Source organism: Ambystoma mexicanum, chromosome 3p (assembly GCF_040938575.1).
Source record: "Ambystoma mexicanum isolate Mex_15411 chromosome 3p, UKY_AmexF1_1, whole genome shotgun sequence".
Taxonomy (NCBI): Eukaryota; Metazoa; Chordata; class Amphibia; order Caudata; family Ambystomatidae; genus Ambystoma; species Ambystoma mexicanum.
This window is the reverse complement of record NC_090925.1, coordinates 640,602,568-640,629,832: the sequence shown is the minus strand read 5'-3', so window position 1 is coordinate 640,629,832 and position 27,265 is coordinate 640,602,568. Positions and strand designations below refer to the sequence as shown.

Genomic DNA, 27,265 nt, shown 5'->3' with positions numbered 1-27,265 from the left:
TGGCAGTACAGTCTTTTAAAGGATATGCCTCCACCCACTTGCTAAATGCACAAATCACCACTAACACATATTTGTAGTTCTGGCACCTTTCCATTTCTATGAAATCAAAATGGATCACCTCGAATGGCATAGAGGGTGGGCCAAAACTACCTACTGGAGTCACGGTTCCCTTCCCTACATTGTGTTGCAGGCACGTAATACAATTCTGCACTAGCCTTTCTGCATTCTTTTTTATGTGCTCATTTTTCCATACCGTGGATAAATGCTGTACCATCTTCTTCGCGCAAATGTGGGTAGGGCTATGCGCCATCGTAACCATTGCAGTCACGTAACAGTTTGGCAACATCCAGTTCTTTGTTTCCTTGTCCACCCAACATCCTTCCAAATCTAACTCAGCAGAGCCCTCAGCCCACCCCTAAATCCCTTCGGTCGTGGCCTGCATGTATTTAACTTTGGCAACTCCATTCTCTATCATACAAGGTACTTCCTCTGTTTGTACTGTCATCATTCTAGTACTCAAATCAGTGGCTGTTTGTTTCTCAATCCTGTCTGCAAATGCGTTTCTCTCTCCCACTTTACATGTTACTTTTTTATGCGCCTCGCATTTTACTACAGCTAGGCGCTTTGGAAACGTGAGTGCAGACAACTATCGTACAATCAAAGAGCCATGCTGAATCCTGGCCCCATGTGATGTCAAGAAGCCCCTCTGAGCCCAGAGTTGGCCAAAGTTATGAACCACGGCAAAGGCGTACTGGCTGTCAGTATAAATATTCACGTTCAAATTCTCAGAGAGTTCACAGGCTCTAGTCAAGGCTATAATGTCTGCGGCTTGTGCTGAATTATATGGAATTCTTTTACTTTCCACAACACTCTCTAGGGTAGTAATTGCATATGCGGCAGTTGACGTGCCATCTGGTAATTTAAAACAAGAGCCGTCACAAAACAACTCCCCATCCGGCTCTTTTTGTGGGATGTCGCTCAAGTCAACTCTTTCCTTTGTTTCTTCTTCAGTGACCATTAAACAATCATGGGGTGGTGATTCGTTGTCACCAATTTCTGCTATGGGCAGTGGCATTAATTCTGCAGGATTCAATGTGCTACACCTCATCATTTGGATGTGGGGTGCAAACAAGATGAGCTCATATCTTGTTAGTCTAGCAGAGGTGAGGTGTTGCGTCTGTGTTCTGTTTAATAGAACGTCTATGGCATGTGGCACCATCAGAATTAAAGTATGCCCCAATACCATTCCTTTTGTTTGTTTCACTGACGCAGCAGCCGCTGCAACAGATTGCAAACATCGTGGTAGTGCGCGTGCTACAGGGTCCAGCGCGGAAGAATAATAGCCGCACGGCCTATTTCTTCCACCTTGTTCCTGTGTCAAAACCGCCAATGCACATCCTTTACTCTCGCTCACAAATAGGACAAAGATCTTTTTATAGTTATGAGTGCCTAAAACTGGCGCAGCACACAATGCAGCTTTCAATTGCTCAAACGCTTTCTGACATTCCTCATCCCACTGTAAAGGCATCACTGCATCCTTTTTAGTTAATTTTATCATCGGCTTCACAATCAACACAAAATTACTGATCCACTGCCGACAATAAGAGGCCATGCCTATTACAGCTCTCACTCCTTTTTGAGTTTTTGGAATAGGCATACTAGAAATACTTTCTATGCGTTCTGGTGTTAATCTTCTCCCTTCTTTCGAAAGTAGGTAACCCAAATAAGACACCTCCTTTTGATTATACTGGAATTTCTTCAAACTTGCCTTGTGACCATGGGTTGCTAGGTGTGTCAATAGTAATATAGTACTTTCTTTGCAGATCTCTTTTGTGTCAGCAGCTAGTAACAAGTCATCTATGTACTGCAAGAGTATGCAACCTTCGGGTAATTCTAACATGTCTAGCTGCTCTTTTAGCGCTCTGCTGGAAATACTTGGGCTTTCTGTGTATCCTTGTGGAATGCGTGTGAATGTGAATGATCAACCTCCTAGAGTGAACGCGAACAGATATCTACTGCTTTTATCCACTGGAATGCTAAAGAACGCGTTCTTCAAATCAACTACACTAAAGTTTTCTGCAGTGGCCGGTATCATTGTCAGTATTGTTGTGACATCTGGGACCAAAGGGAATTGTGGGTCTACCACTTTGTTTAATGCGCGCAGATCAATTATGAAACGATATGGTACTTCATTGCCTCCTTTCTTGTAAACTGGAAGAATCGGGCTGTTGCACGTGCTACCTGCAATTTCTTCAACCACCCCCAATCTCACCAGGTCAGTAACAATACTCTTTAATCCCTTCTCACCTTCAACAGAAATTTTATACTGGGGAATTTGTGGTAATGTAACACCTTCTTTCAAAGTTATTTTTGCTGGCTCTATTTTCAAGCATCCTACATCGTTATCATGCATTGCCCACAGACTGGTTGGTACTCTACTTAGCTCTTCTGTTAACGCTTCTGACATAAATTCCGTCACCGGTGCATCGTGAGGCCAAATCGTGAGGAACACCCCATCTGCCGTACAATGTATAACTGCCCCCAATTTTCTCAACAAGTTTAATCCTAGCAAGTTCTCCCCACAATTTTCTGTCAGAAGAAATGGACACTGTTCCATAAATGGTCCTTTTGTAATTGGGACAGCTTCGGACATGGGGTTAATTACTGGTGTACCTGCGAACCCTACAGAAACATTCTTTTGCCCTGACAGTGGGATCTCCGGAACCAAGTGGTGGTCTATCGAACACTTCTGTGCCCCTGTATCTACAAGGAAACGGTGCTCCTTATTCCTGACTCTCATTTCTACGTAGGGTCCTCTCTGATTCACGGGAATAGACATTGGTTCCGACCCCTGCCGTGGGCTGTCCTATTGCGAAAATAACACATCGTCCGATGTGTAGTCACCGCTTCTGCCATAATACATGTTTGGCTGTGTATCAAAAATATTCCCATTTCCCCCTCGGTGTCCTCCACTCTGATCATTTCTCTGTTGGCCCTGCCCGCCCTGATTTTGGTTCGGAACACTTTGGTTCAATGCCTGGTTCTGTTGGGCTTGGTTTTGACCATAGGATTGGTTTTGATTACCTCCATTGGTATATCCCTGTTGCTGCTGCATGCTATTTCTGCTTGGGCCATTCGACCCCTGATGTCCTCTATGAGGCCTTCTCTGGCCAAACCCATCTCTATTCTGTAGGTGCGGGCATTGCGCTCGCCAGTGTCCTTCCTCTTTACAGTACGCACATTGATTTAATCCCAATGACACCCCGTGCATATTATTCAAATTTCCCCTGCCTTGTGCATTTCCTCTACCTCTATTGTATCCAATTACCTGCTGCAGTAACACCCTCAATTTAAATTTCCTTCATCTCTCTTTCTTTTGCCACATTTACCCTGTTCTCGTAATATTGGGCTATGTGTAATATCTCACTCACCGGTTTTGCTGGCCAGGCACTTTCCGACGCCATTAACAAATCTTGAATTGGTAATATTAGTCCCCTTACATATTTATCAACAAATAGCCTTTTCCCCGACTCTGTGCTCACATCCTGCCCACTGAAGTCTGTGAATACTCCTTCAAATTTATTGAAATAATCCGTTACTGGCTCATCCTTGCCCTGTACACATGTAGTTAATTTGTCCCATTGAATCCTTTTTTCTGGAATTATTTCCCTCAATCTCCGCATTATCCGTTCTGGTAGATCTGCCATGCGGGTTCCCGGATTTTCCCCTACTTTTTTATTTTTGCCCTCCAATAGTAACTCCGCCCATGTGGCGCCAAAAGCCCCCACGTCATCTACTGTCCTTATCTGTTTCCATATATCTGCTGGCAAAATGACTGGGAAAATCAAATCTACATCGCTCATAGTAAGCACTGCTGATCTCAGGGTTGAATCTACTTCCTTGTAGAAACCTGCTGGATTCTTTCTTATATCGGGAATCGTCTGTTTTATAGTATTCACCTCTTGCCTAGAAAAGGGGACATGCACATACTGGGCGGTGAAATGTGCTGGTGTTTCCTGCGCTCCTACTGTTCCCGTCGCAGGGAACTCTACTTTTGGTACAAACGTGGGTGGAACCTCTCTCATTGGAAATGCCCCACTCAATATCCCTGCCCCTTCTCTTAGGTTCAATAGTATTCCTAAGTCCAGTGATAGGCCCGTTTCTCCTGTACTTCGCTCGAATGCTCTCTTGTATACTGCTAGTATCTCAGGTGGGCTAGCCTTATTGTTTTTTATATCCTTGTCTATTAAATGTTCAGCCATCGATTGCAGTGCCTTTCTTTTCATTGGTATGGAATATTCGTCAAATATGTCATGTATGACCATTGTGGGGATACTAGGATTCGACATCCACTTTATCGCTTCCCGTATACATACTTTCAGCTTGTCGCCCCTCTGTACAGATGACATTAAATGTCTCTGCTGTATGTATGGTTCTACCGTCCCTCTCCCATCTCTTCTAATATCCCAACCCCTGCAGCAAACATTTCAGCATAATCATTATCCAACTCATTTTTAAGATCAAAAAGTCCATTCACATGTTCCTTTACTTCTTCATCTTTTATTCTACAACATGCTAATTGGTTCAAATCTAACAATCGTTGTGGCGGTAATTTCTCAAGTAACTTTTTCCATTCTCCCACCAAAAATGTTCCCATGTATTCCAACACTACCTGTCTCTCGTTGCTTCTTCGGTACCCATATAATGAGGCCAATGCTGCCGTCCCATCATTTCCTTCTATGTACATTTCTGCCTCTTGCTGTAATTCAATCTTTCTTTCTTTGCTGATCGAGGATGCAACAGGGTGTAACCTAACTATCAGGGTAACAAAGATTTATCTAAATATGCTAAGGCAGGGTAATAACCATATACTGATATCTTATGGGTTATGCGCTGCGCACTGAAGATAGTTTGGGATTCCAGTGCACAAGTTAACAAAATGGCAATAAACCGCGTACATTTGTTGGGCTCAGTTACAAAGCATTGAGGAAGCAAGTGACGTTAACTGGGGGCCGATTGGCGCAGACTTGAAGACTTGAACCTTGAAGTTTTGGCCACTGGAGCAGCATCAGCGGGCCACCTTACAGATTTTAGCCACTGGAGCAGCACCAGCGGGGCCACCTTACAGATTTTAGCCACTGGAGCAGCACCAGCGGGGCCACCTTCCAGATTTTGCCCACTGTAGCAGAACCAGCGGGGCCACCTTACAGTTATATGGTCATTAGAGCAGGCTGGGAGAATAGCCTGGGAGACCTGAAAGAGTTGGAACTGCAGAACCATCAGGGCCACTGTAATAGCATTGGGTCACGGTATAAAAGAATAAGTAAATGGGCTTTGAGAGTCTGGAACAGGGCTCCATTGTGCCCTGGGACCCTATCCTAGTGGCCCGACGACTTACTGGGGCATTTTGGAGTAATCAAAGGCTGCTGCCGCAGTGATGGACGCAGAGCCGTTGGACAGCTGATTGGAGATTCAAGGAGCGGTCAAGGAGCTCCACACGGGTTGGAGGATGTGTGCCAAGTGATATCATCCCCTTGTCGGAGGGGATGGCAAGCGTGGATGTGAGAATGCCTAGGGCAACGGCATTCTATGGCTATACATTTGGACTTTAGAAGAAAGAACCCAGCTGTGCCTCAAGAGTGTGGTGACATCACTGTGTTTTGGTCATCAAGGCAGCATTGCAATGCAGAAGAAGAGAAGAGCCATGTGCAGCGTCGTGACAGGGAATGATATTACCAGCATGTCGGCTGAATTTCCCAGTATCAGATGGTGGCCTGTCACTGTGCAGTTACATTCAGTGGTAAGGAAGATGAAAGAGGAATTTGGCGAACGTGGCAAAGCAAGAGATGTTATCTTTCACAGAGAGGTACTGTTTATTCATCATGTCAGAGTGAGAGAAGCACAAAGGTACTGTGTGGTGCGGCAGAGTTGGAGTGGAAGGAGAGAGGCTCCTGTAATTCCTTGCATGTCAGGCTGTTCAGTGTCTGATTTTAAAAGGGTCTTAAGTTTTTCCCTATTTTAATGATGCTCTGCTGATAATGCAAGGCCATCTTTTTCAATGTTTGTGTTCAACAATTTGTAAATGTAGTTGTCGTGTGAGGCCTGTTTTTGGAAAGGTACGGTGCATAATTATTGAATTGGGTGTGCTTGGCGTACATTGGCTATGTGGCAAATTGATTGTGGAATGTGAGCTTGGTGAACATTTGACGTGTACTCTGTTTCTAATAAAATAATGTTGGATATGACAGCTGTGCAATTTTAACAGTAAGATGTCTTGCACTCATGTTTTTTCCACAGGACCAATGTGCACTTAATGGACTTTTTCTCAAAATATTAAGAGTTTCAATATGCAGATTGGAGTTTATCACCTTGTGTGTGCCTGAGGGTGATGTGCATTGGCAGAATGGTGTATGTTTTTGCAATTTTAGGGGGTTTGGAACCTAGAACAAGTTTTATAGGGGCTTTCTGCCACCCGTGCCACAATGTTTGGGGTTTGGAACCTGGCACTGGTTTTAAAGGGGTGTTCTGCCACCCGTGCCACAGATTTTGGGGTTTGGAACCCGGCATAAGTTTTATAGGGGTGTTCGCCACCCATGCACTCATTTTGGGGTGTTGGACACGGCACTTGAGGGGGTTTCCTGCCCGTGCCTTGGGGAGTTGCACACTGGTACCTTTGGGTTGGTCCTCTCTACCTGCTGTGCACCGAGTGAGTGCCTGTGCTCTGTGCATTTTGAGCTTTGATTAATTGTTCTGGTAGTATACTAGAAGATGATGGGTGTGCTGTGTTTCAGTGCACCTTAGTTGTGGGCAGCAGGATGAATGAGGGTGTTGTGTTGGGGTCGTGTGGCAAATGCTGGTGTGTTGAGAGTTAAGGCTGGTTCCTTGGTCTGAGAGTCTGTGCAGGTCTGCTACAGACTCTCAGTGTGTTGGATAGCGGATTGGCCGCTTTGCAGGTCATTGAAGGGATTATGTTGGTGAGAGAATGAGGCATGTCTCCTTGTTCTTTGGAATGGAGTGAGTGGTATTTGAATTGCAGTTTTGGAGTTTGGAGTGGAGGTGGCCAGAGTGTTGTTGGTTTTCTTACTTTGGTCGCATTACCCTATGTATTTTCCCTTGCACTTCCTTCCGTACCTTTATCTTGGTTTCTGTTGAGGAGGGAGCTGTGTTGTGTCTTTTGTTCCCTGCCTTGATCCTGCACAAATGCTTGCATGAGTGAATTGCTGATGGAATGTTATACCTGTGGAATGTTGTGGTGTGAGTGCCCCTGTACACTCCATGAATGTCAGTTAGAGTGAAGTAGCCTGTGAGAGAGGAGGCTGGTGGATGTCACCTGTGTACCTTCCTACTTACTTACACTTGGACTTACCTGATGCATATACTTTGTCATTGGAACTTAGTAAAGAAGTTCACTTCCCTTACCTGCAGTATCAGACCTTTCATTTCACCCTGCAACATGATCCTATAAGGATCAAAGGTGGGTGTAATGGTGATTCGAGCTGGCCAGGGGTCGACATTCATCACTTTGCACCCAGTTAACTCCTGTGCCTGATGCTAGCTACATTTGTGAGGTTTTTAATATAGGTTGTAGTTTTTTAAATACATTCTTTTTATAAAAATTATTAAGAGAACATACAAGAACAATTCAAATTTATTACAGAAATGACATTACTATCACATCAATAAATACAGATATATATTCTTTTCCCACTCTACCCACCCCCTTTATCTCTTTTTATATTCATATATATATATCCACCTGCCCCTCCCCTCCCTCCACCCCTCCTCCCCCATTTCGCCAAGCTATACCTTTTTTCATTTTAATACTTTGGTTTACCGTCTCCCTTCTCTCCCACTAATCCTTTAACACATTTTATTTAAAAAAAACTCCACAATTTAACAGATGACAAAGATAATAATACAATTAACAGAAATATTGAAATGCTAGGGAGAAGAGAGGAAAGAGAAAGAAAGAGAAAAATGAAAATCATGAATACAAATCATTGAAACGTCCCATATGGAACCACATGTATCAATATTTTGAAGCTTCTGATACACTACTCTCTCCCTACTTGAAAGGCTACAGAGATCAAGTAACGAGTCATCAACAGATGTCCTAATGTCGCTCTTCCAACATTTTAAAATGTGCTTCTTAGCAATCATCAACGCTCTATAAGCCCAAAAGAGCAAATCGGCAGATACCCTAAGAGCTAAAGGAAATAACCCCAGCACACATATCAATGGAGTGCGAGGGAGTGAAGACGCCAACACAAGGTCTATCTGCTGAATAATAGCCCCTCAAAAATCAACAACCTTTGAACTAGGCCAAAACATATGTAAACCTGTACCAATAGCTGACTTGCAATTCCAGCAGGTATCATCTTGAGTGAGTTTAGAGCGTTTCAAAGCTGACCAATAAATACAATGTGTTACCCGTTGTTGAGTGTATCTGAAATCTAAATCTATTTTATATCTAGTTGGTCCCGCTCAAATTCTGTTCCATTCGCCATCTGAGGGATCAAAACCTAGTTCTGAACTCCATTTCCTTCTACCACATTCAGAAGCCAAATTAACTTCATTCATTGCAAGGAGTTTGTACAAGACAGAGGCCGAAAGTGGTTCGATCTTACTCAAATGCAAAATAGGAGGGATCTCATGTATAGAAGCATTCAATGGAGTGAATAATACTTTAAAGATTCTGCATAGCACTCGATAATGGCGTTGTTCAGAGGATTGCAGCTTATATTTGAATCTCAAGAACTCAAAATTGAGCATAGATGTCCCATCAAAAACGTGTCCAATTTTCCAGATACCCAACACCTGCCATGAGGGCCAAGATAAAGAATGATTATTAAATGTAATCGCTGAGTCTCACACAGATAGATGATTCCAAACTCAGAAGATATTTAAGCATAGAGGATTCACAGTTTTTCTTCAAATCTTTTAAGACATGATGTACAAAAAGGGGGGTTTTATCTATATTCAATTTCTTGTCCATGCTAAGGAGACAATCCAGGGGGACTGGATGAACAAAGGATTTATCTATGTCCACCAAATTTGGGGAAGAAGGTACATCATCCCTTAGCCAGAAGTGTAAAATGCAAAAGGAGAAAGCCCTGTGGTAGAGAGCTATATTCGAAAAGCCAAATCCTCCAAAACTTACCAATTTCATGAGTACATCTCTAGGAATTTTAGATCTGCCCCCCTCTCCCAAAGAAAATTCTGAAAGACTTCATCAATATCATGAATTAAGTTTTTAATTAACGGGAGTGGGAGCATATTGAAAATATAAAGCAGTTTTGGGACCAAAGTCATCGTAATAACATTGATTTTGCCCCACAATGTTAGATTTAGCCTACTCCATTTCATGCACAGTATGGCTATCTCTGCAATTTTAGCTCGGATATTAGATGTTAACAGGGTATTTACCTGCCTGGAGACTTGTATTCCCAGATATTTAAAATCATTATCCGCCCCCATAGCCCATTCGACTCCAAGAAGGTTTCTATGACATGCATGGGATATAGAAAAAATCAAAGTTTTGGAAACAGTCATTTTATAATTAGACAAATGGCCGAACACCTGTAAAGTTGCTACTAGTTCCTTAAACGATTGCTCTGAGTCAGGAAGTTAAACTAGAAGGTCATCTGCAAATAGTAAGACCTTGGAGATACAGTCACCCAATAAATACCTCTAATATCACCATATCCTCTAATGGAGATAGCCAGTGGCTCAATAAAAAGGGCAAATAAAAGAGGACAAGGGAAAACTCTGGCGAGTACCACGATAAATTGAAAAACTTTCAGATAGACAACCATTCACCAAAAATCTTGCTTCAGGATACCTATACAATGCATTAAAAAGTCTTAACATTTGAAATCCACAATTAACTTTAATCAACACTTGTCGAAGAAAAGGCCAGTTTACTCTATCAAATACCTTTTCTGCATCAATACTGTCTGCTGTGTAAGGCTCCGGAGAGTTACATTATAAATAAACTTCATCCAACAGTTCCCTCAAATTATCAAAACTATTTCTGCCAAAGATAAATCCTGTTTGGTTTTGATGCATCACTTTAGGCAACAGTGGGTTAATGTCATGCTGTGGCCCTGGAAGTGCTGGCAGAAATGGAAGTACTTCTAACATGGTGGTCATGTGTTCCATTTTATCATTCTAGCCTATTTCCAAAATGGCCACCGAATGTTTATCTATGGTGAATAGGATACAATCCTTGCGTTGTATCGTCTATGGTTCCCACTCAGAGTTTCTGTGTTGTTCCAGTGACTTTCTTAGCAGAACAGCGCTCCGCTATATACGTCTTCCTGTGCAGAACCCTTCTTGTTCTGCATGGTTTCCTGCACTCATGTGACTCTGCCTTCCCTAAGGTACTGTGGTATTATTCCTTCTATTCCCTTTTTCCACGTCTCTCATTCTTACTTTCTCTTCTGCCTTTTTTCTCGCTCCCTTTTACTACATCCGGACGACCGTCGCCGGAGTTCCTTATCTTTCCTTTTTTTTAACAGCGCTGCTCTGCCACACGAGTCTGCAGTGGCTCGTGACGCCGTTATTCATTCATTCTTACTTACCGGCGTACGCTAGCCTTACCTGTTTCCTTTTCTTTGCTTCGGCGTACACTTGCCTTACCTCTCTTTTTCTACTGGAGTCGGTATTCCTCTCTTCCGTAGGCGTCTCTGCTTCTGCCTCGAACGTTCCTACTGATTAGTCTTGTATTACATGCTTCTTTCTTCCTTACCTCTTACTCTATGGTACTACACTTACCTTCTACTTCCTCTGTATTGAACAACCACCAACATTCTTGTGCTATTGTTCTTGTGAAGTCACGCTCAGTTGGAACTACGGTATCCAGAGTTCCTTTCTGCTTATCTACCAAGAAGTTACGGAGTATTGCCAGAAGTCTTCCCGTTCCTTCAGTAACTACAATACCCAGAGTGCAGCGTACCTACATGATCCGGCTCACCAAGATAAGTCTACATTGAAGGACATTATCCGGATTCAACAATCATATGTCATCAAACAGGGTTTTTTCAGCCAGGAGGCTTTTTCCCTGAAACTTTGGGTCTTGCTCCCTGGGGTTCACCTAGTCTGGTTTACCACTCCCAGTCAAGGTGGCCTCCGAGGGAGCACGTCCTTATCTTCATCAAAAGAAAGACAAGAAATCAACAGGACAGAGGAAACCGCGACGAAAGAAGACATCAGAAGCTTTGGACTGTTCCTTAGAGGAAACAGGTGGGGAGGAGTGTGGGGAGGATCTTTGGGAGCCTGACAGTTAATACGCATTGCAAAAATCTTTGCAAGAAGTTTGACATCAGCATTGAATAACAATAAAGGTTTATAATTCCAGCATCTCAAGTGATCTGTTCCAGGTTTAGCTATCACAGAGATAACTGCAGTTTTAATGGACTTGGCTAACGCTTCAGAATTAATAATTTCCTTAAAAAGATCAACCATGAAGGGAGCAAGGGTAGCACTGAATGCAGCATAGAATTCAATCAGGAATCTGTCCGGCCCTGGGGTTTTCCCAGGACACATCAGCCCCATTGAATCAATAACTTCCTGTCTTGACATTTCTACTTCAAATAGGCGTCTGTCACTATCATTTAAATCCGGAATAGGAATACGTTAGAAGAAGTCAGAAACTTCACGATTATCTATACTACCTTCCTCACAATACAGAAACTTTCTAAATGCTCCACAAATCTCTTCTTCTTTCCTCAAGTATGAGCCATTATCTTCTGAAATACAAAGCACGTGTTTCTCCCTTTCTCTTCCTTTTAATCTGTCAGCTAATAATGGCCCTGACTTCTCACCACACTCCAAAAATATCTGATTAGTATAAAATAAATCTCTCTCGGCCTTACAATGTATCAATTTATCTAAAGTACACTTAGCATTTATTCATCATATTGGAAAAAGAATCAACAGAAGGATCAGCCATATGTTTGGCTACAACATGTGTGTAATTCAATTTCAACTTCATATACTGTGCTTCACTCACTTTCTTCTTGTACGAAGCATAGCTAATCATTCTGCCATGCAGGAAAGCTTTCAGTGCATCCCAAACAATGGTCAATTTGTCAACTGACTCAGCATTCTCTTCAAGGAACAAGGACATTTCTGTTTCAATTTTCTTATTGAAGTCCTGATCTAGCAGTAACCGAGTATTACATCTCAACTGATGATCTCCTTTCCCATCCCCCTGTGGACAGTCTAACTTTATGTTTACATATACATGATCGGAAATTACAATATTACCCATTCTGATGCATTGACTTAGCCAAACAAGTCCCTACTGACTAAAAAGTGATGAATTCTTGAAGATGTTTTATGCAGTATTGAACAGAAACTAAACTATTTTTTCCCTGGGTTTAGCTGATGCCAAACATCATGTAAGTCCCACACCTGCATTAATTTTAAAAGTCCTTTTCTGACCCTCTCTTCTGCATAAGAACACAATAGTTCCGACTTGTCCAATGCTTTACCTGCTTTATCTAAAATGGTATTGAAATCCCTGCCTATTCAAATTGGCCCACTACCCATTTCTTTCAGGACATCATTTAGTTTTTCAAAAAATTCATACTGAGCTATAGTAGGGGCATACACATTAAAATTATTAAGAGCTTATTTTCCACTCATAATCTAATTGCTACAAACCTTCCTTCGGTATCAATATTCACCTTTTCCACAGAGAATCGCAAGTTCTTCTTAAATAGGATAGCCACCCCTCTAGAGTTACTAGCAAAATAACTTGAATATTCTTTTATTTATATATTATTTAGAATATACTCCACTTTTTTACGTTGTAAATGTGTTTCCTGGACTAGGACAATATGAGGTCTCTTTTTTGCCTAAAAAATGAGCACCTTCTTTCTCTTGATTGGATTGTTCACTCCCTTCACATTCAACCTAAGCACATACAATGAATTGGTCATTTAGGGGGGAGGTAATATATACATTTTAATTGTTCTATTCCACAAGCAAACAGACACATTTTCAATAAGGTTCATAATTTCTCTCACAACTCCCCACCCTTCAAGAACAATATCATTAACATATGTACTATCAGCACTACAGTACGAATTCCAAATATTAAAGGGCTTTGCTCTATACCAAAATCTAAAGGTATTATAAATAACAGACTAATATCCAAGCAACCAAATAATAATGAAAAAAAATGAACAAAGGAAATTATGGAAATAAAACAAAAAAGCAACAACGACAAAAATAAGGAAAACAAACTAATACCAGAGCATGATGAAAGAATAGCCAATAGAGAGACAACAGCTGCCCAATAATATATACCACATTTAAATGAAGTTGCAGAGGATACAGAAACAATAGGATATCCAAAATCAAGTTCACCATACATGAAAAGATTCTCATATAATTCATCACCTTTAAAACAAAGCATGAGTACATAAAAATGTCTTATATTTCAACAAGCAAATCAAATATATAATAAATATCCCTCAAAAAAGAAAATCAATATATACATATCATCTGTTGCCATTAATCACTTCAAAATGGCAGAGACAGATAACATAAATCCCTAAACATAACTAAAAAGACACTCAACACGCACTGTATCCCTCATCATCATTCAAAAATATAAATTCTAAGCGCTGACCATTGGCCGTTCATAAAGACATCTAATGCTTGAGAACATAATAGATTAAACAGAAAGTGTCCCTGCTTCTGTTTATTTCTGTTAATTTTGGGACCATCAATAACAGATAAAAAACATAAACAATTCATCTCTAAAACGACTTACTTAAAATTATACAGGAGACACAATAAAAGTACTTTTCCTTGCATAGGTATGAGGCAAAGTTATCTACTTAGGTGCTATACAATAACAAATACCCTAATTAATTCCCCTCCTACCTCTGTGTTGGGAAATAATCTCTTGGCAAACTATTTATTACATAATATAGTGTCCCCATTTCATCTAGGTTCTTATACTCTTAAGAGACTTAGCTGCACAAACTTGCCTTCACAGAAAGTAAATCAGACTAGTTATACGTGTGCACACACATTCATCATTCATACAATTGATCTACCATTCATAAATCACATTACCCATGAATCCAAAGTTTTAAAACAACCCACTCAATCAGCATACAATTGGTATATCTATCTAGGTATTTTGCATGTTAATCTCTTTGTAGTGATTGGCTGTGGCATGGTAAAGGAATGGAACACTTAGAAACTGGCTGGGAGCATTATACACAACCTGTTTCTCTAAACACCCAGTACCACTACTTAGATATCAGAGCTCCTGACTCAAGGCCTGTGGTCTCAACAGCTCTAAATCCACTTAGAGCAGGACATCAGGTGAAAGCACTGCTACCGCATACACACCCTTTTACAATCCAGGTTACATACTGTGCTGGCTCCCACAACAATGACTACTAACTTTTAATGTAATGCAAGGACCCCCGGTGCCTCTAAATAATATAACTTGCAGAGGAACTGCACCAGAACAATTTAAGTCTTACCACAGTACCTCATATAGTTAAAAAGAGCATAGAGATCAGCTAAGAGACCAGCTGGCAGAAAAAAGCAGAGATGCACCGAATAAGCACAGATTTAGGAATTTGCTGTATGAGACCAAATGAATAATGCTTCAACAAACAACATTAAAAATGAAGAGGACACCTCATCTATACTGACAACCCTCTCCCCTGTATTATTCCTCAGCCAGCACCTAATAACTAGTGTTTCCTAATCAGAGCAAAATACAGCGTCTCTAAAGAAACTCTTATTACTCTTTCACTCTATTCAAAGAGCCATTACAGATCTAAGTTCCTAAAAAGTATGGTTCACTTAAAAGTCAAGTGTCATATTTCTGCCGTATGAACATCAACTAATCTCTTCGGAATTACGTTTTCTAATGCAATGACGAAAGTCTAGGTTAATACACCTTTGCACCATTTTACCAAAAGCGACGCGTGATGCTCCGTAAGGGTTTGAGAGCCAGTTACATTACAGATGATCGGACCACCAGGTCGGTTACCACGTATCCTAGCACTGGGTGCTTCCGTCCCATCAGGTTCCACACACAGGCCATCTAGATGATAGGAGCGGGGGCCAGTTAATCACGTCTACATCAACCTGAGCTGTATATGTCCCGAGTCAATCGCAAGAAGTATTCTGGTGAGGCAATGACGGACATAGAATAATACATTCCGTGTATTCAAAGTAAAAAGAAACATTAGAGGAAAGCACCTAAAAAAGATATCTTGCGCATAGAAAGCTATATTTAACTGACAATTAAAACGAACATGTAAATGTAATCAAATACATTTTAAATAATAGAAAAAAGTGATTTTGTAACCAATTAAGAAAAACATATCTGGATTAATGTCTGTTTGTTCTGTACGCAAATGACTCTTCTTTCTCTTGTTGAAAGGTTTTTTATAAATTCAATGGCTTTATTGTGATCTTGAAAGGTATGGGTAATACCATCCATGGAAATGTTTAGGATAGCAGGATAGACCATGTGGTAAGTAAGATGCTTCTCTCGTGCCAGACGTTTTGCCTCCACAAAAAGCGTTCTATGGGTTGCTATATCCTTGCTGTAGTCGTTAAAAAGCATAATTCAGAGCTTCTCGCTCCATCTGAAGTCCACAAGCTCTCTAGCCTTTTTCAAAAGCATTTCCTTTACTGGAAATCTGAGCAATTTAATCAAGAAGGGTGTGGGGATTTGTCCAAGCACTGCTTGAGGAGCCAAGGAGCGGTGTGCTCTCGCAATTTCCAATTGATCTACGGGGGGTAGCTTCAATAGCTCAGGTAGAGTTTTTTTGCAGGAACTCAATAGGGTGACCATTCTCACCCCCTTCTGCAAAACCAGTTATTCTTATGGTAGAGCGTCTTAAATAATTTTCCTGCTCAGAGATCTTTCTTTGAGCTTCATCCAAATGCAAAGATAAATGTGAAATGTTGTTTTCAAAGAGATGTAGGTTTTCTTCAGAGTCTGAGACTCTGGACTCCAGGACCTCTTTACGCTTTATGACCTGAGCCTGGTTATTTTTCATTTCTAGGGCTGTCAGTTTGATTTTCCCAATAGACAGGACCACGCTATCCATCATCTGAGTTAGGAAGTCTACAGCAGATTGACCATCAGCCCTACAGGCAATCAAACCATCTTCTTTTACTCTTTTGGAAGGCTGAATGATGCTCTCATTAAACTTAGCTGATTCACCTCCTTCTCTCGCTCTTCTGGAGGATGAGGGGTCCGTCATTTCAATGGAGATTGAGTCAGTCATTATCAGTCAGTTAGGATCTCAGGGAAGGAGCTGAGCTCTTAGGCAGCCATCTCCTTCAGCTGTCGATTCTAGAATCACCATATGTTGTAGTTTTATATTAATTGCTGGATATTTTAACCATTTCCAGTGATTTCCCCAGGGCTGAGAGTGGTGTAATGTCCCTTTTTGCAATGTCATCCAAGCAAGAGCTAATGTGATGTCACTTCATGTGATGTCATCCAACATTACATAACGTGGGTCACTTCCACTCTCTCTCTGATTCTGGAGAAAATAAGTCAGTGTGCAGTGCTGCAGACCTTCCTCTTGAAACCTTGGGATTTCATAGGGGCAGCCCATCTCACAAACCCAGTAGGTGTGGTTGATCATTTCTCTTCTGGAGCCTCTCCACACATAGACAGTGCAGAATGCAGAGACATACTGTGTGAGGAAAGGCTAGCCTTTGCTTTTGCTTTGAACAGTACAGTGAGCATGTAACTCCATGACTTTGCACAATAATGCTTGCCCTAGATTCTCAGGGTGCTGTGATCTGAAACTTAGAGCAAGAACATCCCAGACATTGCCAGCGAAGGCCTCCTGTGATTGATTTTGTGCACAGTGAACACCAATTCAACCACACCCCAAATAATAATGTGTTTTCATGTGATACCTGTCACCACATTCTTGCAGTGCAGTGTGTAACTGGTGTTATTGTTGGTCTAGTGATAGGACTCATTCTCCTGACCTCACAGGAAGGACAACACCTGAGATACCCCCTGGCATAGAGGGTATCTCGGATCCCTTGGTCGCACACAGACCTCAGCTGCTAGTACTGCACTCAATAGTCCCAACAGTTGAAAAGGTTCTGAGGTTATTTCTATCCGTGTGTAATATCCTACCCAGGTTGGGGACATGGCCTTAACAAGGATGTATGATTAAGATATCAGTTATGTGCCATTCAAGTCTTTGGTAACGGGATGTGTAAAAACATTAGATTGATTTAAGTTATATGCTTCATTTATTCTAATGTGTTTTCTCTTCTATTTCTCCTAGTTCTTATGAAGGAAATAGTGCAAAAAGAAAATTGAATTGGACTTGGGTTGAGATGAATCCACACGTGGTGTCAAGAAAATAACTGCGGCTGTAAAGATTTGAGTGCAAGGGATTTGTGGTTTTGTCAGTGTCTTTTGAGGAGGAGAACAGACTCAGAGGGCATGCTGGCTTTCCTTTCAGCAATTTTATTGCTCTCCCTAGCTTCTGAGAGGGTGGCATCTTTTTCACTGGGAGACTGCCAAGTCCAAGGACTCTGGGGAAAGAACATGAAGGTCCTGTGCTACAAGGTTCACTTGTCACATGTCCCAACCTCCTTGCCTGGGATGGTCATCAATCTGGATTTGTCCCAGAACCAGATCACCAACCTGCAACACAACGACTTCCAAAACCTGAGTCTCCTGCAGGTGCTGAATGTGTCCCAGAATGAGGTGCGCTCCATTGGGAGCCACACCTTCGCCAACCAAGGCCAACTGGAGCTCTTGAACCTCACCACTAATGCACTTACCATCCTCGCTGAAAGCATGTTCACTGGGCTGAATAACCTCACCACCCTGCTGCTGAGGGACAACAACATCACCACCATTGAAGCCACTGCCTTTGCGGGCATTCAGAAATTAAGAACGATTGACTTGGGGTCCAACAAGCTGCACACTTTGGATGCATTTGGTGCAGTGTTTGAAGTGAGGACATTGGAGCACTTGCACATTGGTGATAACGGTTTGCATTACTTCCTAACCAGTGATTTGAGGGTCAGCCTCTTGAACATCAGTGAACTAGATGTCTCCAGGAATCCCCTCTCATGGATTAATGTGACCAGTGATGTTCTGAAGGGTTTGCAGTCCCTGGATTCTTCATTTGTCGGTGGAGATACTTCAGTGATATGGGACTTTCAAGATCCCTGTTTCCTAAATAGTCTAAAGAATTTATTTCTATCAGGGATTCAGATGAAGCCTCCAGAGCTGTCTGTCTTCATCCAAAGTCTTTCTTGCTCTTCCTTGGAGAATATCGAACTCAACTATTTGAATTTGTCTGACTCTGATAATCTTGTGGAAGAGGTCTGCTCCTCCCACCCCACTCTTAAGGTTCTTGAACTGAAAGGTAATAACTTCACAGGGCTGAAAGAAGGTGTCTTTCAAAACTGCACTGTCCTTAGCCATTTGTACCTAAATAGCAACCATTTACAGCATGTAAACAAAATTATGTTTTGGCATCTCAATGCATTGCAGGCGCTGTCCCTGGGAAACAACCAGATACTGACAGTCTCAGATGACATTTTGCAGCTTCCGACATTGCAGATTTTAGATCTTCAATACAATAGCATCACAGATATTTTGCTGAATCAGTCTGTGACTCCCAGTAACCTGACATCACTCAATCTTTTCAGTAACCAACTAACTAACATTTGGAGTTCTTCTCAGTTCTGGGCTCTTGGGCGATTGTCAGAAATAACACTGGGAAACAATCATCTCTTAGAAATATCAGCACCTTTCTCACCAAGCTTAACAATGCTAAAAATTCTACAAATTAACAAAAATAAACTCTCTTCCATTAAGCAGCACACCTTCAAAAATCTGATGTCGTTGCGCATCCTTAATCTAGTGGAGAACCAGATAGAATCAATAGAGTTGGGGGCTTTTGATGGTTTACAGCATTTGAAATCGCTACTTCTTGGCAGTAATAAGCTTACCAGCCTACTGTTAGAGAAGGATATCTTCAATGGATTGATGTCCCTTAATGAATTACAACTGTTTAGTAACCACATCTCTTATCTTTCAACTAAAACACTTAAAAGACCTCCCTTTGTCAGGCTTAAATTATTACAGATACTCACTATTAACAGTCAGGGTCATACAGGCTTACTCCATTTGCCAGCCAATTTCTTTGAAGGATTGGTTTCAGTGGAAAGGATCCATGCAGGTAACTTGGCAATCACCACCCTGCATCCTAATATTTTTTCCTATACCCCTCAACTGAAAGAGCTTGACTTGAGTAATAGCCCACTTCAATCTATTGATCCAAACGTGTTTATGCCAGTTTCAAACCTGAGTCAGCTACACGTCAGTCGAATTGGATTGCAATCATTGGATTTTGTACTCCATGTCAACTTTTCACGCATGTTCCTTTTCCGTGCAGTGGGAAATCAGCTGCAGGTTATTACTCGTGAGCATATAAAGGCCTTGCCATTTCTTAATTTTCTAGATATCAGAAAGAATGCTTTCACCTGTAATTGTGATAACAAGGACTTTTTGAACTGGGCAATAGACAATCTTCATACCCAGGTGTTGCATTTCCATGAGTATACCTGTGCGTATCCACCTGGGTCAATGGGAATGCCACTCCATCAGTTCAAAACCACTTCATGCACGGTGAACTATGAGTTTATCCTCTTTGTGTGCACATCTCTCGGAACAATATTGCTGATGGTTTCTTGTACATTTCACCACTTATTTAGGTGGGAGGTGGCCTACGCATACTACCTCTTAGTTGCTTTTCTGTATGACAGAAAACAAAAGAGACAAGCAACTGCAAAATATACTTATGATGCATTTGTATCATACAACAAGCATGACGAGAAATGGGTGTTGAATGATCTTCTTCCAACACTGGAAGAGCAATACCAGTGGCAGCTGTGTCTCCATCACCGAGACTTTCAGCCTGGGAAGCCAATTCTGGACAACATTGTAGAGAACATCTATGCAAGTCGCAAGACCATCTGTGTCATCAGCGAAGACTACTTGGAGAGTGAGTGGTGCTCAAGTGAGATGCAGGTGGCCAGTTTTCGCCTTTTCGATGAACGCAAGGACGTACTGGTTTTGATTTTCCTTGAAGAGATACCGAGAGAAAGGCTTTCCCCTTACCACAGAATGAGAAAGCTAGTGAAGAAGAAGACGTACCTGCGTTGGCCAAACAAGAGGGAGGAAATACCTATTTTTTGGCACAAAGTCAACATGGCTTTAAAAACAAAGGATGACGGAGCAGAAGATAACCCAATTTTGCGAGGGGTTGTTCCAAAACAAAATTAATCTTTCCAAGATTTGAACTCTTTTGAAAGTGACTTTCTGAATTATAACCAAGCAAGAGAAATCTGTGGAATCAGAAGATGTATTAATGTGTTTATGTATTTTGGTGGAATGTCAACTCATTGAGATTTTTTACTGCATTTTATAACTGTATATTACCACAAATATGTAAGTGGTGGGTCGGGGTTATGCATATGGAAAAGGAATGGGGGAAGTGAGTGGGAGTTTGCGTGGGCTGCCGCCTCTATTTTGCGGCAATGAATATAGTAATGAAATGTGGTAAAATGTAATTTGATGAGTTGATGTTCGGCCAATTCACATAGATGCGTATTTGTCATTGTCAATTTCTAGAGATATTCTTGACAGACATCTTATACAGAGAAGAAGCAATGTCAAGACTGTATATCAGTCAAAAATCTATTATTTAGCATCCATCATTCTCAAATTATTTTAAACAATTCCTTGAAGATTTATAATTGCTTTTATGTTGTCTTTAGAGTGTACCTTCCATCTAATTTACAAAACAACCCAGAAATAGCACTACCAATTTTACTAATCAACGTTCAGGCAATACTGGTTAGAAAATGAGTAAGAAACTGAGAAAGGTCAGAGCGGCATTTTGTTAATCATAGAGTGGCCCAGTGTTAACATACAAGTAGCTCTATAAACGTAAGACCTGAACAATGGAACAGTGATTACTTAGACATATGGTGAACATTTATGGGTTGAGCCAAGAATAATTAAGAAAATGCACCAAATGATTCATCATTGGTGTCTATCTCCTACCACAGACTATTGGAGTCCTACAAGAGAGATATAGGCAGTCTCAACTGTTCTGATTTTGGAGCTCAATCTACAAATAATAATTGAAAGCATTTAATCAGGTCTTCTAGCAGACCAATTCCATAGGTCAATTATATGGTGACCTGCAGTAATGGTTCCATCTGTGTTGTAATTGACGACACGATTATGAGCAAACACCTAAGATGATCGTTGTGATGGTCACTGGATTTATTTGGTTCCAGAAGTGAAAACCATGGTGTCAAAGTGAATGCCAAGCTATTTAACTATTGATATGCTGATTATGTTGACGAAAGAAGGAACATATATTTTTGTCTGAGATTCTGGAGATTCGCAAAATGATTAGGACTGCAACAAATTTGGTTTCAGGGATATTCCATTTTAGTTTGTTTCAAATGTGGCCGGACCACAGAATGCTCAGACCAAACTCCATCACTTGACCATGATATCATAATAGAAACGTGTTCATGTGCATGGCAACTTAACACAACAGACAACTAATACCACACTGAGGCTTTCTAAAAATATCTTCAAATTGTATTCTCATCCTGAACAATGCCTGGTTTCAATTAGAAAGAGGTTGACACATTGTTACCAACATTTGCATTTGAACTGGACGAAGACTCATTCCTGAGAGCAGATGGCGGAAAAGTGGATGAATGACCATTTTTTTTTTAATTGTGTTTTGATTCTCAACTGTAAACAGAAAGGAAACATTCACAAATACATACAACATTTATAAAATAACTTTCACAACCACATAAACAATTTATAAAATAATAAAACCAATAGATATGCTTTACAAAATAAAGGAGAATGTTACACACTTTTGCTTCTTGAACATATCCTCTACATTATACAATACTCATCAAATACACAAATCCATACAAATGAGAAATACGTCCATCCAAGAGCCAACCAGCTACCTCAGAGACTATTGATCTATTTCTTATTTCCCTCCCCCACTCTACCTAGTTTCTCCAGATTCTGAAGAGTAGGTCTCATAAAGCTAAGATTCGGCTCTGTCCTTGTCCCCCCATTAGGCTCGCCTAGCAGGCTTTGTTGACCTGAATCATATCCAGGCATCTCTTCCGATCCTCCCCCAATGCTGTACAGCCCAGAACCAGCTGTTTAGTTGTTTCCTTCTCTTCAGCCATACGACATAGCCTACAGCTTAAGTCTGCTATACCACCATTCCAACTCCCCATTCTCTCCAATGCTGGGGTTGGTTCATTCGGAAACTGAGGTATAAAGATCTTCTTTTGGAGCATGGAGAGATAAGTACATACCTCGGGATTTGTTCCCTCTTATATACCAATCTTGCATACTCCTTATATAGGCTGAATTTAGTTAGATCTTCCGCTATTTTACTTCTGCTATAGTTAAACAATGTTTTACTTTTGCCTGATTTTGACTCAACTCTTCTGTGGATGACCCTATTTCATACAGTAGTTTGTTCAATTCTACCTTCATACTGGTAATAGACTCTCCTGAAATTCATGCCTGCACTTTCCCCCATTTTTCATATTACGAATGAGGCAGTGGATTTAGTAATTTTGCATAGGACATCAATTTCCTCCACTCAGCCCTTGCAGCGAGTGAGACTAGTCCAAACTCATGTCATATAATTGAGTTTGGTATTGATTTTGCTAGTCTTAAATTTTCTTTCCACAATTTTCCTTGGAACGTGTTTAAATTATGTCCCAGGTCATTGAGGTTAATATCCAACCCATACAAAATCCTCGGCTCTACCTGGATCTGCTAGAGCCGTATGAGCGGAATCAATGAGTAACTACAAAGTTGTACGTACACCCACCTCATCTTAGTAAGCAGAGGGAGATACCTAGATTTGAGATAGTATTCCCCTCCTGATTTGGCAGTCAAATTCAAAACCCCAGGTATGTTAGGGCAGAAACTCTCTCCGGAGACTCCCATAATTTCCATGTCATCTTTTTGGGGCTTTTTTGTTGTTGTAAAGATGTGGACTCTTGATTTCCCCCATTTAACTTAAGGTTATGTTCAACTGCATATATGTGAAAGAGTGACAACTTGTGCTGCAGTCCAATTGGGGTAGGTCGAACAACACTGCATTGTCAGCAGAATCTATCCAATTCAGTGTTGCTGACCCCAGCTTCCCCGAATTAGTGCTTCCACCTTTCAAAATGTCAGCAATATCTGCAGTATGCAAATTCTAAAGGCTAGGTGCCATGACACACCCCTGCCTTAGCCCCACAAACGTGCCTATTAGTGGTGTCATAGCCCCCCCCCCTTATTTAGCCTCACTCTCACTGATGTTTCAGTGTGTAGCAGTATTAACATTTCCACCAGACTCAACGGGATCCCAAACCTCAGCAACTTTTCCCACAATCGAACACGACTCACTGTGTCAAAAGCACTGGTCATATCGATTGAGGCCATGTAGACGATCCCAATTGATTTTTTCTTCACTGCTACCCTCATATGTGCTAAGGTAAATGCATTTAAGCGGGTGCCCATACCTGTTCGAAAAACTATCTGGGAATCAGTTAATAACCCTCATGCACTTATTTCTCTTTTGAGATCCATCAATAAAAGTGTTCCACAGATTTTACTATTGGAATCTAGTAGTGTGATGGGTCCAAAATTGGCTGTATTGAGTTTGTCCCCTTTTTTAAAGATTGGTAGAATATGTGAGTGCTTCCACGTTTCTGGTACTCTTGTTGTTTGATGTATATGTTGTAAAAGCTCCCATAGCGGGGTTGCCCATAGCTCCGTGTTTGCCTTAATAATGACTGGGGGAATGTTGTCTGGCCCAGGTGCTCTTGCAGGCTTCGTTCTGCCAATTGCCCACACCACATCCTCTCTATCCCAAGGGCAGTTTGTTCCACATGTGACCGCCCTTTCAGATTAATTACGTGTTCCTTATCAGGGATGGTATACTTCTCCGTAATAAATTGTACCCAGTCTTGCGCTGGTATCTGACATGCTTCTATTATAGACATGTTTCCTTTTGTCAACCCCGCCATTATAGACCAAAACTCTCCTGCGTCTTGTTTTATCAATGAGGTGACCATCTCTTGATTTCTCTTAATTACAGATTTTTTACTTATAATCAACTTAAGTATCTGTTTACAGCGTGCCGCTATCTTCTTCTTTTTCTCTACAAACAACTTGAAAGACATAGGGCCTCATTACAAGTTTGGCGGTAGCCTTGCTGGTAAAACCGGCAGTCTACCGCCAAACTTGCAATTTGTTCCAGTGCCCACAAATAGCCAAATACCGGGTGATTATGGCTCTGCCGGACCCGGTAATTGCCCATTTGCGGGCACCAGAAAAAAGATGCTCCCCATTCGGTCCCATAGGGCTGAATGGGAATGGGGAGGTTGGATGCACCGGCACCGTTGCAAATAAGCCATCCTTCTTGTTCTTGATTTGCAAACGGTGCCGGTGCATCCGACATGCTGTGCTCGCGGGTGCCTTTCTGAAGCCCGGTCTGGGAACTATGGTAACGGCATGCTTACCGGTACCATACTTCCCGGACCGGCAAACTTATAATGAGGCCCATAGAGTTCAACCTACATACCTTGATCTCTGCTCTCCTATTTCTTTTCAATTCCTTAATAATAACATCAAAGTAATTAGGATGAACTTGTTGTCTCTGCGGATGTCCCTTCTTAGTAAGAAATGTCAGGCCTGATTGCAGCTTCTCGTTGTAGTTCCAGACTGTTAGTCGGAAGCCATTCTCTACCATGTTTCTCATCTCTTTATCCCATTCCACCATAAATTCCTTTAGTGCCTCTTTGTTCCATCTAATGGCTGCCCCCTCCCACTTGTCACCTGAGCAAAATCCATTGATGTAAAGATTTGATGCATATTTAGGCGTATGCTTGCATTGTGGTGTATAGGGAAATGATCACTACACATTGCCTCCCCCTTGGTTATACAATCATTTTTCCACTCAACTCTGCAGAAACAAGTACATGATCAATCCAGGAAGTATGCCCCCCACTCCTCCATGTGAAGAAGTCTCTGGCTTCACCCTCAGGTGGGACACAAGGCCATAAGTCCCACTCGGCAACAAAAAAAAAAAAATCCATAAATGTCCTCCTCTGATTCTGCCCTTAGTCTGTTTATTCTCTACACAAGACGCCTTAAAGTCCCCTGATACCAGTATGTAACCATTTCCTTCTTTCTCCAACCACTCTTCAAACACGGTTCCCAGTTCATTCTGGAATTTTATCGTATGTGCATTACAAGAGTTTCCGTAGATGTTTACTATCAGAAGGTAAAGCTCAGGGGGAATCATTTGGATGGCTATGGCCTTTATGTCGGATGATGTTCTTTTCAACTCATGATGTCTAACATCCCAACTCTGATCGATGGCAATTACCAGCCCTCCTTTACGCCAACCCATTATACCTTGTTCTGCCTGTTTACAATAAGTTCTGTGCCCCTTTAGTTCCAGATGTTTTCTAGCCATCATTTCTTGTAAAATGATTACATTTGCAGCCTCAAAAGGCTCCCAAGCAGTTTCCATTAATTTATGAAAGCCGCAGATGCTCCATGATATAATCTTAAGGTCATTCTTTTCAAAGCTGCTGCTGCCTCTGTTTAACTTTCTTGAACATCTCCAGGGCCCCATCCAGCCATGTCGAGTCATCTCCATTTCCCAACTGGCCTATCAAACCAGTTGTCGATGTGCTTGATCTTTTTGGAGTATTTGAATATAATGTTGGAATTAAGTGGCTTTCTATTTCTTCCTGGGTTATCAATACAAGTAAAACCCCAGAGTTTTAAGGGCCTCTATATTACTCCATACTGTCTGGGCAACAAGGTTTGAGGCAAAGTAACATACTGATCATTCTGCCCCTTACTTCGGGAATGCCACTCGCAGAATGTCTTCCGATCTCAATGCCCTTAGATGGGGGATCGCTTGGAAGCCTTTTATTATGGTCCCTCTATTTATATGTTCTTTGTTATCTGACTTCCAACCCATTTCGGTGCCCTGGAAGATGTCTCTTCCTGTTTCCTTACCTCTCTCCGTATGTTGACCACTCGAGGGAGTAAATGGGATTTCGTCTAAAATCCTCACTAGTGGGTCATTCTCCCCCTGCCCATTTTTAGTTTGTAATACCTATCCAGGGTCGGCCGGGATCCTCTGAGGCTCTTCATGAGGGATACTCTCCTCGCTCAACGATTCAAAGGGCCTCATTACATGGATGGTGGTAACCATGGCGTTATTAGCACCATGGTTGCCGCCGGTATTTTACCGAGTCCGCCATGGTGAATGGCGGTATTACCACCCTATTCCAAGGTGTGTGGGGGCGGTAATTCCCCATTCCCCATTGCCCTTCCCCATTCCCATTTTTGCCCCCATAGGGCTCAATGGGAATGGGGAAGGCGGTAATTACAGTACCGCAAATTGCGGTACCGTACTTACCTCCTAGGTCCCTTTGCGGGTCCCGTCCAGGTAGGGTCCCACAAAGGGACCTCATAGTAAGGCAGTAAGGGTTTACCGGCACTGGTACCCTTACCGGTACCGGTAGGCTTGCCGGCACTGGTACCCTTACCGGTACCGGTAAACCCTCACCGCCGTCCGTGTAATGAGGCCCATTGTCTTTGTTTTCGTTATTAGAGATATGCTGTTTCTTATTTTCTTTTTTGTCTAAAGAATGTGTGATTTTAGACTGCTTTTTCTTGGTGGTTCCTTCCTTTTCTTGTTGCTCTACTGGAGTTTTCCCATTTTTCACTTTCCCAGAAGTTTTGTTCGCTTTGCTTCCAGAATAGATTGCCTCCACAAATTGTTTTGTATTACGTCCTTTATTTGGCTTGGGTAGTGGCTGGTTTTTGCTCTTATTTCTGTTGTTTTGATTTTTCACTTTCCTCTTTTGTTTGTTGAATTTCAGCCATCCTTCTTGTTCTTGATTTGCCTGCACGTTTTCCCCTTGAGCTTCCAAGGGGAGTTCCTGCACCTCAACCTCCATCTCACTTTCTTGATGTTTCCTCATTTCCAGTTGTGCACAGAGGGGTGATGGTGAATCTGGCTGTTCCTGTTCCTGATTAGATTACTGCTCTCCCTTCCCCGACTCCTGCCATCCAGTGGAGATCTCTATCCACACTGTCATTCAGCAGGCGGTAACTGTGGACTATAGC

At 41.7% G+C, this 27,265-nt stretch overlaps 1 protein-coding gene across 1 annotated transcript in view; it reads left to right on the top strand.

Annotated features, from left to right (window-relative positions):
* Positions 1–21,959, top strand: part of LOC138580682 (toll-like receptor 13) — a 67,589-nt gene extending 45,630 nt beyond the window's left edge. Inside the window, exon 2 of the mRNA XM_069651403.1 lies at positions 17,313–21,959. Coding sequence (XP_069507504.1) covers positions 17,474–20,335 — 2,862 coding nt within the window. The 5' untranslated portion in view covers positions 17,313–17,473 and the 3' untranslated portion in view covers positions 20,336–21,959. The remainder of the gene's footprint in view (positions 1–17,312) is intronic.
* The last annotated feature ends 5,306 nt before the right edge of the window (positions 21,960–27,265 follow it).